The sequence below is a fragment of the Symsagittifera roscoffensis genome, chromosome 2, assembly GCF_963678635.1.
Source record: "Symsagittifera roscoffensis chromosome 2, txSymRosc1.1, whole genome shotgun sequence".
Classification (NCBI taxonomy): domain Eukaryota; kingdom Metazoa; phylum Xenacoelomorpha; order Acoela; family Convolutidae; genus Symsagittifera; species Symsagittifera roscoffensis.
The window spans coordinates 60757477-60772584 of NC_087063.1; the positions used below are offsets into that span (position 1 = coordinate 60757477).

The window sequence follows — 15108 nt, forward strand, 5'->3', positions numbered from 1 at the left end:
AAACTATTGCACAAATGTTTAGCTTGTAGCCTGATAACAAATTTGTAACTTGCTCAGTACTTAGTCTACGGTTAGTGTTACTGCTATGTTTTCTTATGGAAATATTAATGTTGTCGCACCAAATGACAAGGTGGGTTCGTGACGATAGAAAGTGATGCAGATAGAACTGTATATTCTTCTGCGAGGCCTTAGCGTTGAAGTTAGAACTAAAACCGGGTTTCGTGAAGCAAGTCTTTTTCATGCGCTTTTAAGACGGTGCGGAAAGTGTGCGAACCGCGTGATGTAACGAACTAGCTCCTAGGATGAACACCATACGCACACCAACTCAGGTGTCTTACCAAATGGGATTGGGAATTAAGTAGGTCGATTGAGTAGGTCCTACAACACACAAAGGAAAAACTGAGGCTGATAAAATGCAACTTATTATCACCTTACCAGACCACTTAACATAACAGCGAAACCACCTAATCGATAGACTTATGAGAGGAACGGGGTGTTACCAAGAGGGTGACGAGTCAGGCAAGTCGGTTGAATTCACACAACACACACGGAAAAATCTGAGCCTGAAAAAACTTAGCTTAATTTGCCTAATTTCACACTAACAGACCTCCTAACTCGGGTTTGATATCAACTACAGCAAAGTTTTACTGATTTTTGGGGTTACTTTTTGGAATATTTTTGGCAAAAATTGAGATTTTTTCTCAAATTTTTTTGCAGTTTTGAGTCAGCGGGTTCGAGTTATTCACTTGTTCGTTGTGTATGTTCCGTTCCGATCACAAGGATCCTGAGTCCCTGAAAATTTTAGTCAAAATTTTTGGTCAAAAATTTTGGTATCGAGAAAAAAACTAGATCAATTTGTCTACGTATCAATTGCACATATTTCAGTTTCGAGAAAAAGTAGTTTTCTGGTTTAAGAACAAAATATTTGGTATCGAGAAATTTTTAGAGCTCGGAGCTCGCTTTGAGTCGGAAAAGAATATAGAACATCTTTTTCAATTTGATAGCATCAAGTTTTAAAAAATTTGTCGGACAAGTTTTGAAGACGGAGCGATCACCGGGAAAAAATCCGAAAACTCAGCTCCACGTCGACCAAAAAATCACAATCAGAATACCTGAAAAGGCCTGTGCGTCTGCTTTTTCGGATGTCGGCTTAAAGGCTCATCGACTGCACCCAACACTTTCGGCCAACGTCTTCATCAAAGCTACCCATTTAACTAGAGCAAAAAGATAAAATTCTAGCAACCCATTCCAACACTGTGCACATAAAGTTTTGGCTGTTTTCAATTTTTTTAAAGCTGAAAATGACCCCCATCCACACTTTCGATGTAAGTTTTCAACTTGGCAAAAAAATTGAAAGAATCGAGAGCAATGAAAAAAATATCCAAAACAAAGATCCAATGCAATTATATCAGACGTTTTTGCTTTTAGGAGCATTTCGCAAAAGAGATATACAAGCGAAATAAATTCCGTTTGGCCTTATAATTCAAATTGTATAAATCGATCGCATAGGCCTCAAAATTTTCAAGGGATAGACTTTTGTCCGATACATTGTTGTTTGAAGACAAATTCGAGAAGTTCATTTTTTTTGATGTCAGAGAGAGAATGGTAATCAAACATCTTCATTCTACCATTAGCGTCAAAGACAGGACTTCACTATGGAGCTGTTCTTTTTTCTTTTTTTTTTCTTTTTTCGTTTTTGATTTAAAATATAACTTTATGCAGCGAATCAATTTTGGTGTTTAGTTGAGGTTTTCCAGTGCATTGCTTAAATTTGAGTCACCGACGAATTTGAGTCACCGACTAACTGGGGGTAGTCGCCGACGAATAGGATACACTCCGGAAGGATACACTCGGTAGGATACACTCGGTCCTGAAGGATACACTCAGTCCCTTGTAGGGTGCCCGCTCCAATCTCTCAAAATCTCAAAAAAAAATAAAAATAATGGAATGAAACATTTGATTTAACAACAATTATTTCTCGGCAAATAGTTCAGTTTAACAGATAATTCGGAGCAGTTTGAACCATTCATAACATCAACAATTTATAGCTGCAAATTCAAAACAAGCTCTCAAAACGGTGGTATTTGCACTCGAGACAAATTGCGCTGTTTTTGGAGGTCAGACTTAATCAAGTCTGAACCGTGTTAGAGAGAAAAACAGTTAAAATAGGGTATCGCCTCCTTTTTTTAGTATGTTATAACATGGGTAGCTGGGTTGCTCGAACCTACGCCGTACCGGTCAGCTACAATGCCTAGCTTTCGTCTTGGACCGCTTGGCCTTCTGGTCTTATGACGTCGAAGTAACGTTTAGTTTATATGCATTGATAGTTTCACAGTTTCGTTTCGGTTATATGCATTTACTTTCGCGCTGCAACAAAAAGAGAGGACCAAGAATAGAGTGCAGCCTGTATTTAGACAACCCCGTATTCAGACTCGTCAGTAATTAGATAAATACTGTATGAACCAATCAGAATCGAGAAAAGACATTAATAATCCAAAATAAAAAATAATTATTTATTAATTTCTTCTGTCTCGATTCTGATTGGTTGAAACAGTATTTGTCTAAATACTGACGAGTCTGAATACGCGGTTGTCTAAATACTGATATGTAACCACCAAGAATCGAGCCCTGCGGCACTTCTTTTGATATTGTTTGCTGACTACTAGACAGGATGTCATTAATTTTGACGCGAACTGTTCCCTTTTCTAAATATGACGATATCAGTTTCAACAATTTGTCGTGCACGCCAAGACGGAAAAGCTGAGACAAAAGAACGCCGTGGTCGACCTTATCGAACGCTTTTTCAAAGTCGGTATAAATTACCTTTTTATCACTTTGATTTTCTATTCCTTTGTAGATGTCGTCCAGAAAACACAGAAGTTGAGTCACACAAGATTGATACTTCTGAATCCGTGCTGGGCTTCATTCAGTTCACTTCGTAGAAATTCATAGAGGTCGAGAAAGATACACCTTTGAAGAAATTTTAAGGTTAAGGACAGTAGTGATACTGGTCTTTAGTTTTCGATGTTTTCTTTGTTTTTCTTTTTGTGGACAGGTATTACATGAGCCTTATTCCAAGCGCGAGGAGAAATTTGCTGGACTTTGTAGAAAACTTGGTGCATTGAATGGGCAAGGCTATGTCAAGTTTTCTCAAGACGACTGCTCGTATCTGATCTTGACCATGGCTTTCGATACATCCTGGTTTTCAAGAATATACGATATCCTACTTTCTGCAATTGAAGTTCCAGTGATATTGAATAATTAAAAACTGGATCAGTGCTGCTGATAAATACACTATGGAAGAAGTCTGCAAATAGTTCGGCCTTTTTTTGTGTGATCACGAGCAACACGAAAACAGTGAGTGGTAGTTCCATTCTGTTTACAGCCCTATGATGCTTCAGTATTTTGTTTTCTGAAAGAACGACCAAGTAGTCTGCATAATCTGCACTAACTTTTTTTCTATTTCCGTTTATAATTTGATGGATCTTAGACTTTTTTTCTAAAGTGATCAACTGAGGTTTTGAGGCACGCTGTTCTACGATGACGTGTTCGTGTAGGTACAAATCTCGAAAACGTTCCCTTGATGCACTGAACCCATTCATAAAACAGATTGCTTACTTTTGACCTGCAGAAGCCTACGAATGGGTTGCTTAGCAGATATTCCGATATTCCAGCAAACTTTGCTGTATAGAAGCTGAAAATCGAATTGGGGACAACCGGTTTTTTAGAACCTGTGAGTAAGAGCTCATGCTCTCTTGTTTACTTACTGTTTGATGCAAAACTTCGGTTTTTGAATTAAAAGCTCTGATAATTTTTTCAATTTTTTCTCAACTGCTGGTTCACTTTTTTGTATCATCAATTGATCTTTTGATCCATTTTTTGCACATTCATTGCAGATCAGGAGATTTTTTCTGACAAAGTTGAGAGCCTCAAGAGTTTTTGAGTCAAAACCTGTACATTTCACCGACCAGTGCATCACTCGGTGCACGAGAAGCAACAAAATCATTGAATCACTTCCCATATTCTTCGTGCAAGTGAAGCAATTTTTTTTCTTAAGGTATGACTGAAAAAGAATGACGCTATTTCTATTACAAAAGTTGGTTTCGAAAAATCTAATTCGATCTGAACTATCAAATATAATCTTTTATCCCAACCGAAGCCCCTCCGAGATAATTAAACCTCTGGAGGCACAACTGCTAAGAAGAGACTCAAACTTTACTTTTTCCTATCTCTTTCTTTCTTTGACAACTTATTCTTGTTATGCAATCGGTTCTTCTTGGACAAATGCCAGAGTTAGCTTTGATGGCTGATAACGGTTGTAAGATAGCAAAATTCCGATTTCGCCGATGGATGAACTTCTCCGAGGTTTTCAATCAGTGACACACACACACACACACACAAACCTACAAGACTGTTTTCTTTTGGATATGAGGTTCTTCTTGACTTCAACTATCAAGATACCTGTTTTTAGGAGTTCCTTCTTGATATCGGGGCAGTATTTCTCTGTGAATACACAATAGCCGAAATTTAGTTCTTCAATTTTGATAAAATTTTTATTAATCTCTGGGTGCTGCAGGGTCTATAATGGTTGCTTCGATGGGGCGATATTGAACTACTCATAACGTCGTGCCAAATTATCAGGTTCTTTTCTTTACGGAGGCTGCCGTATTGAAGAAGATACTGGAGTCGCGTGAGCGTGTTCTTTGCTTCGGGGCTTAGCAATAATCCACGAATTGACAAGATTGTCTTTTTTAACTTTTTCGTTTGGAGTATCGCAAGGATTCGATTGCTATTGAAACACAACTGGCGCCAATAATTCGGGTCATCAATAAGATAGGTTCAGAAATGATAGTTGAATAAATTGAGAATGGTCTTCTGTCGGAATGTAAAATCCCTTGGTAATTGGGGCTACCCAAGAGGAATAACCCGATCTAGCATCCATGAAACAATCATTTCAAATCTATTTGATAAGAACTATAGGCAATTATTTTGAATATTTTTCTGGGCTGGGTAATGTTGCCTCACCCTCAAGCTACGAGCACGGACCTTTCGATTGGGAGACAGGGGCATAACCACTTCAGCACTGCGGAGACGTAGCCACTTCATCAAAAGCAAATCGAATAGCTTTCCGTGAATAGGGTCATCCAGGAGTTTTATCAAATAGTTGTAACGTTAGATGCTCGAGGGGCACTACTTTTTGTTCACAAATCCTTGAACATGTCGACGTGTAGCTTTTCAAGGTGATTCGTTCGCTGCAATTGATATGAATGGGTAATGGGATGAAAAAGATCGAGATTTATCTTGAAAGATTTGAATATTGGTTCTATAGATTGATTCTATAGAATCAATATTAAAGATTGGTTCTATATCATCCAGAAAATTACTGAATTATGTTTTCCGCTGGTCGTTGTTTTTTTTTGGAAAAAAAGGTTGCTTTGCATTATACAGATGAATGAGCCCATCTCTGTCTAGGCCATCTATAGCTCTTTGTGCAGTTTCAACATATTTGATTTTGGCTGAAGCTTACTTATCAACTGCGCTGCAGATGGTGATCTTATGAAATGTGCTACGATATTAAGTTCACCTTCAGGAAGTTCAATTTTTGCGGGTTAGATGATATTCAATTTAATTATGATGATCCGATCGTTTTTCATACAGTTGTACTGTTTTTGAAAAACTTCATCTGTGGTAGTAGCTTTTTCATCATGTATTTGTTTTTACCATGCTGTTGCACGTATGCATTATACAATTTGTAAGTTCTCAATATAGTGTGGATTCTGCATGCTCTGCGTGATTTTACGGTTGATTTTAAGATGGTTCAATCTCTGCTGGCTGCAATTAAACACCAGGACTTAGTTAACAAAATTTCAGTATTAACTAATATTGAACATTTTCATCAACGTTAAGTCGTAATGAAAAGCTGGCTTTTACATAGTGTAATTATCTCTCTTGTTTTGCAGAGTATTCTTTGTTATGTACCAAATGCAATTTCCCAAACTAGAGGCAAGGTCTGGCCACAGCCGAATAATATGCAGCAGACAAGTGAAGTTTTGGAAGTTTCTGGAAAAGTGGCGTGGAAAATAGCACAAATTGGATATTGGGCATGGCAAGGTGAGATCAGTTTTCTTCTCATATTTCACATAACTTATATGTCAAAATTTAAAATTTGAAACAAATTATTTTTGACGCTTCTTTAAGAGGAGTTGGTTGCGTTTAAGAGTCTAAAACGTAGTGAATACTCTTATATAGTTCTTGGTGATTTTTTCTTTTTTTTTTCTGGAAAGTCTTTAAAAATTTGTTTAATTTTTGCGGTTTGACTATTGATTTCTTTTCGAGTTCACTTCATTTCCTTTATTAAAAAAGGCAAACTCCACTCTCGAACAGCAAAAAAATGTAAAGGTCGCGAAAAACTTGATCGACGTGTTGTTCCAAAAGTGGAGTTTTTATTAACAAATTTATCAGCGAAAAAAAGTTTACCTCTTGATCTCCAGTTTTCTCAAATTGGACTAATTTTGTCGAAAAAGCGTCGATAACATTTTTTTTTTGAAATTGAAAGAGCTTTAAAGCCATATTTTTTGGTTACTCGAAATTTGAATTTTTTTTCAAAAAAGAAGCCAATATTTTTTTTCTATTTCCTTGCATTCATGACTCTTTTCCAACTGTCTGTTGACCATGTTTAAATTAAATACCAGAGAAATTGAGATATTAAGAAGAATCGCATAATAAAAAAAGGGAAGTACTATACTCCGAGGCCAAAATGTTTCCTGGCTCAGTTTGCTGGCTTCGTAACTAAATTGAAAGGTATTAACCACACGGGCAAGCTTAATCTAAAAAAGGGAAATGCCTAAGCGATTCATATTCTCGATTTGACATGTTCCTCGGAATTAAAACACACGGAAGCTATCGAAAATGATTTACAAAACCAAATTAGTATTGCCTAACAAGAAATAATATAGCTGTCATACTTTTTTTTGTTAGTGACATTATTTGGGAATTCCAAAATCGCGAATTTTTAGCCTGCGAATCTGCGAAGTATCTAAGTCATAAAATTGATTATGATTTACGAAATTCTCGAACTAATTTTAAGCTGTGTTGTAGATCGATGTGACATCATTGAAAAAAGCATCACAAGACACCGCAGATGGATCGAAGCAGAGGCGGTGGGCCAGTATCACACACCTGCATACAAATCAGTCGTGGAGCGCATCTCAGTCAAAGTTGCTCAAGGATGCACTGATGCGTATCCTGATGAAAATATGGACGAGAGCTACTCGATTACAGTGTCAGCTCCCGAAGTTGTGATCAGTAGTGCGCAAGTGTGGGGTGCACTAAGGGCTATAGAGACTATGAGTCAGTTGATTTATCCAGATCCCCAGCATGTCAGGTTGCTTGTAAACAGGGGGTCTGTAGTGGATAAGCCAAAGTATTCGTACAGAGGATTCATGATAGACACTTCGAGACACTACATTCCAATGCAGATCATTATGAAACAGTTAGATGCGATGGAGGCTGTGAAATTGAATGTTCTTCACTGGCATTTGACAGATGATCACAGTTTCCCTTATGTTAGTGAGGTATATCCAGAACTATCAAGAAAAGGTGCTTATAACCAACATACACATGTATATACAGCGAAGGATATCAATGAAGTGATACAAGAAGCTAGGCTACGAGGTATCCGAGTGATTCCAGAACTGGACATACCTGCCCATACGAGGTCATGGAGCAAAGGACACCCAGAGATGTTCAATCAATGCTCTAGGAAAAAGTTCAACGAAGGCAAGGGACCCTTGTTGGATATTGAAAACAGCCAAACGTTCAAAGTCTTGGAGAAGCTCATCGGTGAAATCAGCAATGTATTCAGAGATAAGAATTTCCATTTAGGAGGAGACGAGTTTTACCATGACTGTATTCCTGGAAGCACACCAAGTATTGTTAATTTCTTTCAAGAGCTGCGGAGTATTATTGGTCGAGTATCAGGCTCAACAACTATTCGAGCTATGTTTTGGCAAGACCTGCTAAAAATGGGAGCTACAGTGCCTCAAAACTCAATAGTCAACGTCTGGAAACACTGGGTTAATGACGAACATTATCTTAAACAAGCTATTTCGACAAGTAACATCAGTATAATCGTATCGCATCCTTGGTACCTTGATAATATGTCAAGGGGTGAAAAGTGGCGACTCAATTATGACGTGGAAATGTTCAAACAGCTTGGTGATTCGAAAGTCCGAAGTCGCGTTATAGGCGGACAGGCGTGTCTTTGGGCAGAATTTGTAGATGCTACGAATTTTTTGCAGTGGGCGTGGCCTGACGCGGGCGGTACCGCCGAGAATCTTTGGTCCGATAAGGTACCCAGCTCCAAATCAGGAGACGTTCAAGAGAGAATGAATGAGCTCCGTTGTAGATTGATTGTAAGAGGCATACCGGCTAGACCAATTCAGGCAGGATTCTGTGACACGGAATGGGCTTACTAAATTCGTCTACTTTAATTTTTTTTACTGTTTGTCAAAGTATTTCTATGATTTCCATGTTGTCTGATTGGTGACTTTATATTAGTTAAAATGGATTTTATTTCTTGATTTTTCTTGCAAAAGAGATATAGTTGCATTAAGAAGCGTAGTGTAATTCAAGCCGAATTTTTGCCCCGATCACTGGAGGTGACAAGGAACTGAAGATTCAGGCTTTTTTTCCTCTCAAAATCAAGCCACACCAATAAACAGCTCAATATGGTTGAGTGGTACATCACAATGAAGTAATTTCTGACTTTCAGCTGAGCTAATTTCTAATGTTTCTCGAAAATTTCTTTTTGTCGGGAAAAAGCGTTTTCAAATTTTTGTTTTTCGTCTAATTTAGATACGCTCAATCGTATTTAAACTAAACAAACTTGAAACTTTTAAAGGAAGCCATAAGCTATCCCCTAGAGCGCTAAGACTCATCCTAACTAATTTTTAAGAGTAATGAACGTATTGAATGTTCTTATATAGGTCGTAGTTATTTTTTTGGAAGAAATCTAAAATGCTCTAATAGCTACAGATGTGCATTCATACATTTTAATGCGTTTATGAATGCACTTAGTTATATATTCTTTTTTAGGTTAAATTGGAATTCATCTGCTGAAAGTTACCTAAATAGCACTCTCCAAACACGAACGTGAAAATGGCGCAAAAAATATGAACTAATTCGATTTCGTTAAGTTGAATTTAATTTTCAGAATTCCAGTGGAATAAAAACTTATCTATTGATCCAATTTTCTCAAGTTGGGATAATGTTATCAAAAAAGCGCAGCTCTTTAATCTATCTATTATTTAATTGGCGTTTCACGTGACACATGTCTAAGAAGTCCCTATGTTGACGTGTTAAAGAAGTCCCTATTTTTGCATGTTTCAGTTTTTTCAACGTATTAATTTTTGCATATTTAATGAAAATATTTTTGCACGTTTAAGCTATACCGTAGGTTAAAATGCTTAAGAAATTTCATTTGGCTCATGTTTAAGTCTGTTGGTCTGTTAAAAGGCCGAAAAATTGCAAAATTTTATATATACATACGTTCTATATATTCCTATATAGTGGGGTGCTGTTAAGTACATTTAGGGGTTGCAAATCTGGCGTTCAAGTATGACTGCTCAAATCCTTATATTGTTCGAGATATGGCGCTTTTATGATTTTTTAATTTTTTTTCAAAAAACCTAGAAAGAAAAAACCCAATCGAACTTGAGGCAAGGTCTGGCCACAGCCGAATAATATGCAGCAGACAAGTGAAGTTTTGGAAGTTTCTGGAAAAGTGGCGTGGAAAATAGCACAAATTGGATATTGGGCATGGCAAGGTGAGATCACTTTTCTTCTCATATTTCACATAACTTATATGTCAAAATTTAAAATTTGAAACAAATTATTTTTGACGCTTCTTTAAGAGGAGTTGGTTGCGTTTAAGAGTCTAAAACGTAGTGAATACTCTTATATAGTTCTTGGTGATTTTTTCTTTTTTTTTCTGGAAAGTCTTTAAAAATTTGTTTAATTTTTGCGGTTTGACTATTGATTTCTTTTCGAGTTCACTTCATTTCCTTTATTAAAAAAGGCAAACTCCACTCTCGAACAGCAAAAAAATGTAAAGGTCGCGAAAAACTTGATCGACGTGTTGTTCCAAAAGTGGAGTTTTTATTAACAAATTTATCAGCGAAAAAAAGTTTACCTCTTGATCTCCAGTTTTCTCAAATTGGACTAATTTTGTCGAAAAAGCGTCGATAACATTTTTTTTTGAAATTGAAAGAGCTTTAAAGCCATATTTTTTGGTTACTCGAAATTTGAATTTTTTTTTCAAAAAAGAAGCCAATATTTTTTTTCTATTTCCTTGCATTCATGACTCTTTTCCAACTGTCTGTTGACCATGTTTAAATTAAATACCAGAGAAATTGAGATATTAAGAAGAATCGCATAATAAAAAAAGGGAAGTACTATACTCCGAGGCCAAAATGTTTCCTGGCTCAGTTTGCTGGCTTCGTAACTAAATTGAAAGGTATTAACCACACGGGCAAGCTTAATCTAAAAAAGGGAAATGCCTAAGCGATTCATATTCTCGATTTGACATGTTCCTCGGAATTAAAACACACGGAAGCTATCGAAAATGATTTACAAAACCAGATTAGTATTGCCTAACAAGAAATAATATAGCTGTCATACTTTTTTTTGTTAGTGACATTATTTGGGAATTCCAAAATCGCGAATTTTTAGCCTGCGAATCTGCGAAGTATCTAAGTCATAAAATTGATTATGATTTACGAAATTCTCGAACTAATTTTAAGCTGTGTTGTAGATCGATGTGACATCATTGAAAAAAGCATCACAAGACACCGCAGATGGATCGAAGCAGAGGCGGTGGGCCAGTATCACACACCTGCATACAAATCAGTCGTGGAGCGCATCTCAGTCAAAGTTGCTCAAGGATGCACTGATGCGTATCCTGATGAAAATATGGACGAGAGCTACTCGATTACAGTGTCAGCTCCCGAAGTTGTGATCAGTAGTGCGCAAGTGTGGGGTGCACTAAGGGCTATAGAGACTATGAGTCAGTTGATTTATCCAGATCCCCAGCATGTCAGGTTGCTTGTAAACAGGGGGTCTGTAGTGGATAAGCCAAAGTATTCGTACAGAGGATTCATGATAGACACTTCGAGACACTACATTCCAATGCAGATCATTATGAAACAGTTAGATGCGATGGAGGCTGTGAAATTGAATGTTCTTCACTGGCATTTGACAGATGATCACAGTTTCCCTTATGTTAGTGAGGTATATCCAGAACTATCAAGAAAAGGTGCTTATAACCAACATACACATGTATATACAGCGAAGGATATCAATGAAGTGATACAAGAAGCTAGGCTACGAGGTATCCGAGTGATTCCAGAACTGGACATACCTGCCCATACGAGGTCATGGAGCAAAGGACACCCAGAGATGTTCAATCAATGCTCTAGGAAAAAGTTCAACGAAGGCAAGGGACCCTTGTTGGATATTGAAAACAGCCAAACGTTCAAAGTCTTGGAGAAGCTCATCGGTGAAATCAGCAATGTATTCAGAGATAAGAATTTCCATTTAGGAGGAGACGAGTTTTACCATGACTGTATTCCTGGAAGCACACCAAGTATTGTTAATTTCTTTCAAGAGCTGCGGAGTATTATTGGTCGAGTATCAGGCTCAACAACTATTCGAGCTATGTTTTGGCAAGACCTGCTAAAAATGGGAGCTACAGTGCCTCAAAACTCAATAGTCAACGTCTGGAAACACTGGGTTAATGACGAAAATTATCTTAAACAAGCTATTTCGACAAGTAACATCAGTATAATCGTATCGCATCCTTGGTACCTTGATAATATGTCAAGGGGTGAAAAGTGGCGACTCAATTATGACGTGGAAATGTTCAAACAGCTTGGTGATTCGAAAGTCCGAAGTCGCGTTATAGGCGGACAGGCGTGTCTTTGGGCAGAATTTGTAGATGCTACGAATTTTTTGCAGTGGGCGTGGCCTGACGCGGGCGGTACCGCCGAGAATCTTTGGTCCGATAAGGTACCCAGCTCCAAATCAGGAGACGTTCAAGAGAGAATGAATGAGCTCCGTTGTAGATTGATTGTAAGAGGCATACCGGCTAGACCAATTCAGGCAGGATTCTGTGACACGGAATGGGCTTACTAAATTCGTCTACTTTAATTTTTTTTACTGTTTGTCAAAGTATTTCTATGATTTCCATGTTGTCTGATTGGTGACTTTATATTAGTTAAAATGGATTTTATTTCTTGATTTTTCTTGCAAAAGAGATATAGTTGCATTAAGAAGCGTAGTGTAATTCAAGCTGAATTTTTGCCCCGATCACTGGAGGTGACAAGGAACTGAAGATTCAGGCTTTTTTTCCTCTCAAAATCAAGCCACACCAATAAACAGCTCAATATGGTTGAGTGGTACATCACAATGAAGTAATTTCTGACTTTCAGCTGAGCTAATTTCTAATGTTTCTCGAAAATTTCTTTTTGTCGGGAAAAAGCGTTTTCAAATTTTTGTTTTTCGTCTAATTTAGATACGCTCAATCGTATTTAAACTAAACAAACTTGAAACTTTTAAAGGAAGCCATAAGCTATCCCCTAGAGCGCTAAGACTCATCCTAACTAATTTTTAAGAGTAATGAACGTATTGAATGTTCTTATATAGGTCGTAGTTATTTTTTTGGAAGAAATCTAAAATGCTCTAATAGCTACAGATGTGCATTCATACATTTTAATGCGTTTATGAATGCACTTAGTTATATATTCTTTTTTAGGTTAAATTGGAATTCATCTGCTGAAAGTTACCTAAATAGCACTCTCCAAACACGAACGTGAAAATGGCGCAAAAAATATGAACTAATTCGATTTCGTTAAGTTGAATTTAATTTTCAGAATTCCAGTGGAATAAAAACTTATCTATTGATCCAATTTTCTCAAGTTGGGATAATGTTATCAAAAAAGCGCAGCTCTTTAATCTATCTATTATTTAATTGGCGTTTCACGTGACACATGTCTAAGAAGTCCCTATGTTGACGTGTTAAAGAAGTCCCTATTTTTGCATGTTTCAGTTTTTTCAACGTATTAATTTTTGCATATTTAATGAAAATATTTTTGCACGTTTAAGCTATACCGTAGGTTAAAATGCTTAAGAAATTTCATTTGGCTCATGTTTAAGTCTGTTGGTCTGTTAAAAGGCCGAAAAATTGCAAAATTTTATATATACATACGTTCTATATATTCCTATATAGTGGAGTGCTGTTAAGTACATTTAAGGGTTGCAAATCTGGCGTTCAAGTATGACTGCTCAAATCCTTATATTGTTCGAGATATGGCGCTTTTATGATTTTTTAATTTTTTTTCAAAAAACCTAGAAAGAAAAAACCCAATCGAACTTGAATTTTGAACCTTATAGTGGGCTGCTATCAGGGTACATTCAAGGGTTGCAAATCTGGCGTCCAAGTAAGACTGCTCAAATCCTTTTATTTTCCGAGATATGGCGTTTTTATGATTTTTTTTTCAAAAAACTTAGATATTAAAAAACTAACCGAACTTCAATTTCTCAACCCTTTAATGAGGTGCTGTCAGGGTACATTCAGGGGTTGCAAACCTGGCGTCCAAGTATGACTGCTCAAATCTTTTTATATTTCGAGATATGGCGTTTCTAGATTTTTCGAGATATGGTGATTTTTTTCATTTTTTTTTTCAGAAAAAGTTTAGATATAAAAAAAAACTAACCGAACTTCAGTTTCTCAACCCTATAGTGGGGTGATGTCAGGGTGGATTCAGGAGTTGCAAATCTGGCGTTCAAGTATCACTGCTCAATTTTTTTTCTTGATTTTCGAGATACGGCGTTTTTTATGATTTTTTTTTTCATTTTTTTTCTTCAAAAAACTTAGATATAAAAAACTATCCGAATATGAACTTCTCAACTCTATAGTGGTTTGATGTCAGGGTACATTCAAGGTCTGCAAATCTGGCGTCCAAATATGACTGCTCAAATCTTTTATATGATTTTTTTTTTTTCATTTTTTTCAAAAAAACTTAGATATTGGTTAGGATAAAAAAACTAACCGAACTGGCATTTCAGGGGCATGACATTTCGAGACTGGGATTTCAGTTGCGGTGCTTCCCTCTTTTTCTTGGCAAATTTTGAGCGTTTTATAGCTTGAGATTATGGGATTATTGGAAGGGCAAGGTTACCAAAAATTAACCAAAAAATGCATGTAGATCTTAAGCAGGGGCACAAGAGCGGTTCTCCGTGATGTGCTAAACAGCTCGTATGTTGGTCCTTTCCCTTGTGGATAAATCGCCTGAGCTCATATGATTTGTTCAAAGAAAACTGGAAACGTAATTGTTTTTATTGAATGGTTTTTATTGAATGTTTTTTTGAATGGTTTCAGTAAGTTCCTTACCGCTGTACCAGTTGTGTGCTATGATTTTGTAGTGATCCTGAAGCGGTAGAAAAAAAACGTTTATTATGAATGTTTTAGCGTTCTAAGATTTGTTTAGTTATGGATATTGAGTTTTTACAATTTTCAATGAAAATCAAAGCATTCGTTTTCTTTATTTATTGCATTCGGCTGTTGAAAGATTCTGGTGCAAGATCTAGTTAGGAAAAACTGGTCGCTTCTTCTTTGAATTCATGGAATAAGTTCGCAATTATGGCAAATTGTAGAATTTTTTTAGTCTATAATTCCTTAAGGTAAAATATGGGGATAGAAATGTGGACAGTTCTTCAAAACAATCCAGATATCCAACGAGATTTCAACTCAGTTTGTACACGCTATTGGCTTAAAGTACTATAATTTTATTATTTTTTGTAGGTTTTCACCAAAAGTTTGTTATGTTAGGAGCTCTTTGTGCATGTATATTTTGATTTCTCCGTTTTTTGTGAAATTGATTTCTTCAATGATTGTTTTTTATACTTCTCTCCGATCTGGTAATATCTCGACAAATCGTTTTCTTATCATTTATTAACTCGCCCAGTTGAGACCCAAATTTTGTTTTTTAGACCCTTGATTGACGATTGAAGGATTTGCGATTTAGTACATATCATCGCAACAAGTTAGGA

General features: G+C 36.6%; 2 protein-coding genes across 2 annotated transcripts; both read left to right on the forward strand.

Moving 5' to 3' along the window:
* The first annotated feature begins 5356 nt into the window (after positions 1–5356).
* LOC134839074 (beta-hexosaminidase subunit beta-like) lies at positions 5357–8582 on the forward strand. The gene is made up of 2 exons (XM_063854490.1): positions 5357–6111; positions 7099–8582. Exons 1-2 carry the CDS (start codon positions 5913–5915, stop codon positions 8475–8477), a joined length of 1578 nt encoding a protein of 525 aa, XP_063710560.1. The 5' UTR covers positions 5357–5912; the 3' UTR covers positions 8478–8582.
* A 1141-nt stretch (positions 8583–9723) lies between these two features.
* LOC134839531 (beta-hexosaminidase subunit beta-like) lies at positions 9724–12297 on the forward strand. Its single transcript, XM_063855114.1, has 2 exons — positions 9724–9827; positions 10814–12297. The coding sequence occupies exons 1-2, from the start codon at positions 9746–9748 to the stop codon at positions 12190–12192; spliced, it is 1461 nt and encodes a 486-aa protein (XP_063711184.1). The 5' UTR covers positions 9724–9745; the 3' UTR covers positions 12193–12297.
* The last annotated feature ends 2811 nt before the right edge of the window (positions 12298–15108 follow it).